At 37.7% G+C, this 1,425-nt stretch overlaps 1 protein-coding gene across 1 annotated transcript in view; it reads left to right on the forward strand.

Moving 5' to 3' along the window:
* The first annotated feature begins 1,006 nt into the window (after positions 1–1,006).
* LOC17889767 overlaps positions 1,007–1,425 on the forward strand; it is a 2,612-nt gene continuing 2,193 nt past the window's right edge. Inside the window, exon 1 of the mRNA XM_006293286.2 lies at positions 1,007–1,405. Coding sequence (XP_006293348.2) covers positions 1,007–1,405 — 399 coding nt within the window. The remainder of the gene's footprint in view (positions 1,406–1,425) is intronic.

The raw sequence follows: 1,425 nt of genomic DNA on the forward strand, positions 1-1,425 counted from the left end.
TTCCATAAAAGGAATCCTGTCAACAGTTTTTTTTGGAGGATCAAAACTTTTAATTAGGTTCATTCAGATGCCATGAAATACACTGAAAACATTCATTTCAGTTTTTTTTTGGTTTTTTTTTTTTATTTTTTTATTTTATTTTTGTAACTTTCATTTCAGTTTTGGTGTTTGGATACAAATTCCCAGTTTTCTCATTTTGTTACATACTTAAATTTTAGCAAAAGTGCGGCAAACTAAGTGTAGGATTATTAAAATTAAAGAGAGACATTACTTACATTCGCATAACCATAATATATCACTACTAACATTTGTAGAGATTATAGTAATTTTAACACATTAACACTTTATAACCAACATTCAAAAATTGTAATTAAAGTCGTTATTTTCCCTCACATGAACAAAACAATTTTGTCTCATAGCAGCAAAACCATTCACCTCAAAGATCAACAAAACTTGAATGATAGTTTGAACATAAACCAAACGAAATGTCTCTGTCTAATGATCGATCATTTGCCTCTTTCCTCTAGTCCTCACCTCCGTTTCCGTCCTCTCGACTTCTTCTTCTTTGCTGGTCACATCAAGAAAGCTTTGAAATGTTGTTAAACGGCGTGAGAGAAGATGAGAATAACCTCAACTCGAAATATACCATTGCATACCTTCTTCTACTATATGTGTGTTGGTATGGTTTGCAGAGAGATGTACTTAGAGAAAAGAAGAGAGAGAGAGAGAGAGAGTGGTGGTGAGAGTACCGTTCGAACCCTGGTGTGCACGCCAAGTGCTCGACGAAATGAGTCTTGGAAAGGTCATTTTGCATTTGAGGACGACAAAACTAATCACGTGCCTTGCACATGACCACTCCTTTTGTTGCTCAGCCTACAACAGTTTTCTTCTCTAAACAGAACATCTCTCTCTCCCAAGAAAAGCTTACTACTTTTTTTTTTCTTTTCCTCTGTTTTCTTTCTCATTCTCACACTTTCTCGAGAAATTGCTGACTCCCTGTGCTCCGATGACGAAGAACAAAGAACATGACGTCCAAAGAACAGAGAAGAATATCAACGATGCATACAATCTTGCCAAAGGCTTCTTCAAAAATGGTAAAAACGGTAAGGCCTTGTCGCTAACAGAGAAAACGATTTCAGATCATGGGGACAACGAATCTTGCTATTTTCACCACGAACTGCAAGGTGATATCTTCTTCCAGCAAGCAGGAAAAACAGATAACACCGACGTCAAATGCGTTTACTTGTTTGCTTCTGTCGATGCATATTCAATGGCTACTCTTCTGTCTCCTAACGCTCTACGGTCCGTTCGTGGCTATGCTCGTTCGCTAATCCAGTTGGGTGATCAGCTTGGGGTAGACAAGTTTTATGAGAAAGCTTTGTTCAGAGCAAAACGAGGATCTTCAGTAACGCTACCTCATGGCAC

The sequence above is a fragment of the Capsella rubella genome, unplaced genomic scaffold, assembly GCF_000375325.1.
Source record: "Capsella rubella cultivar Monte Gargano unplaced genomic scaffold, Caprub1_0 scaffold_4, whole genome shotgun sequence".
Lineage (NCBI taxonomy): Eukaryota > Viridiplantae > Streptophyta > Magnoliopsida > Brassicales > Brassicaceae > Capsella > Capsella rubella.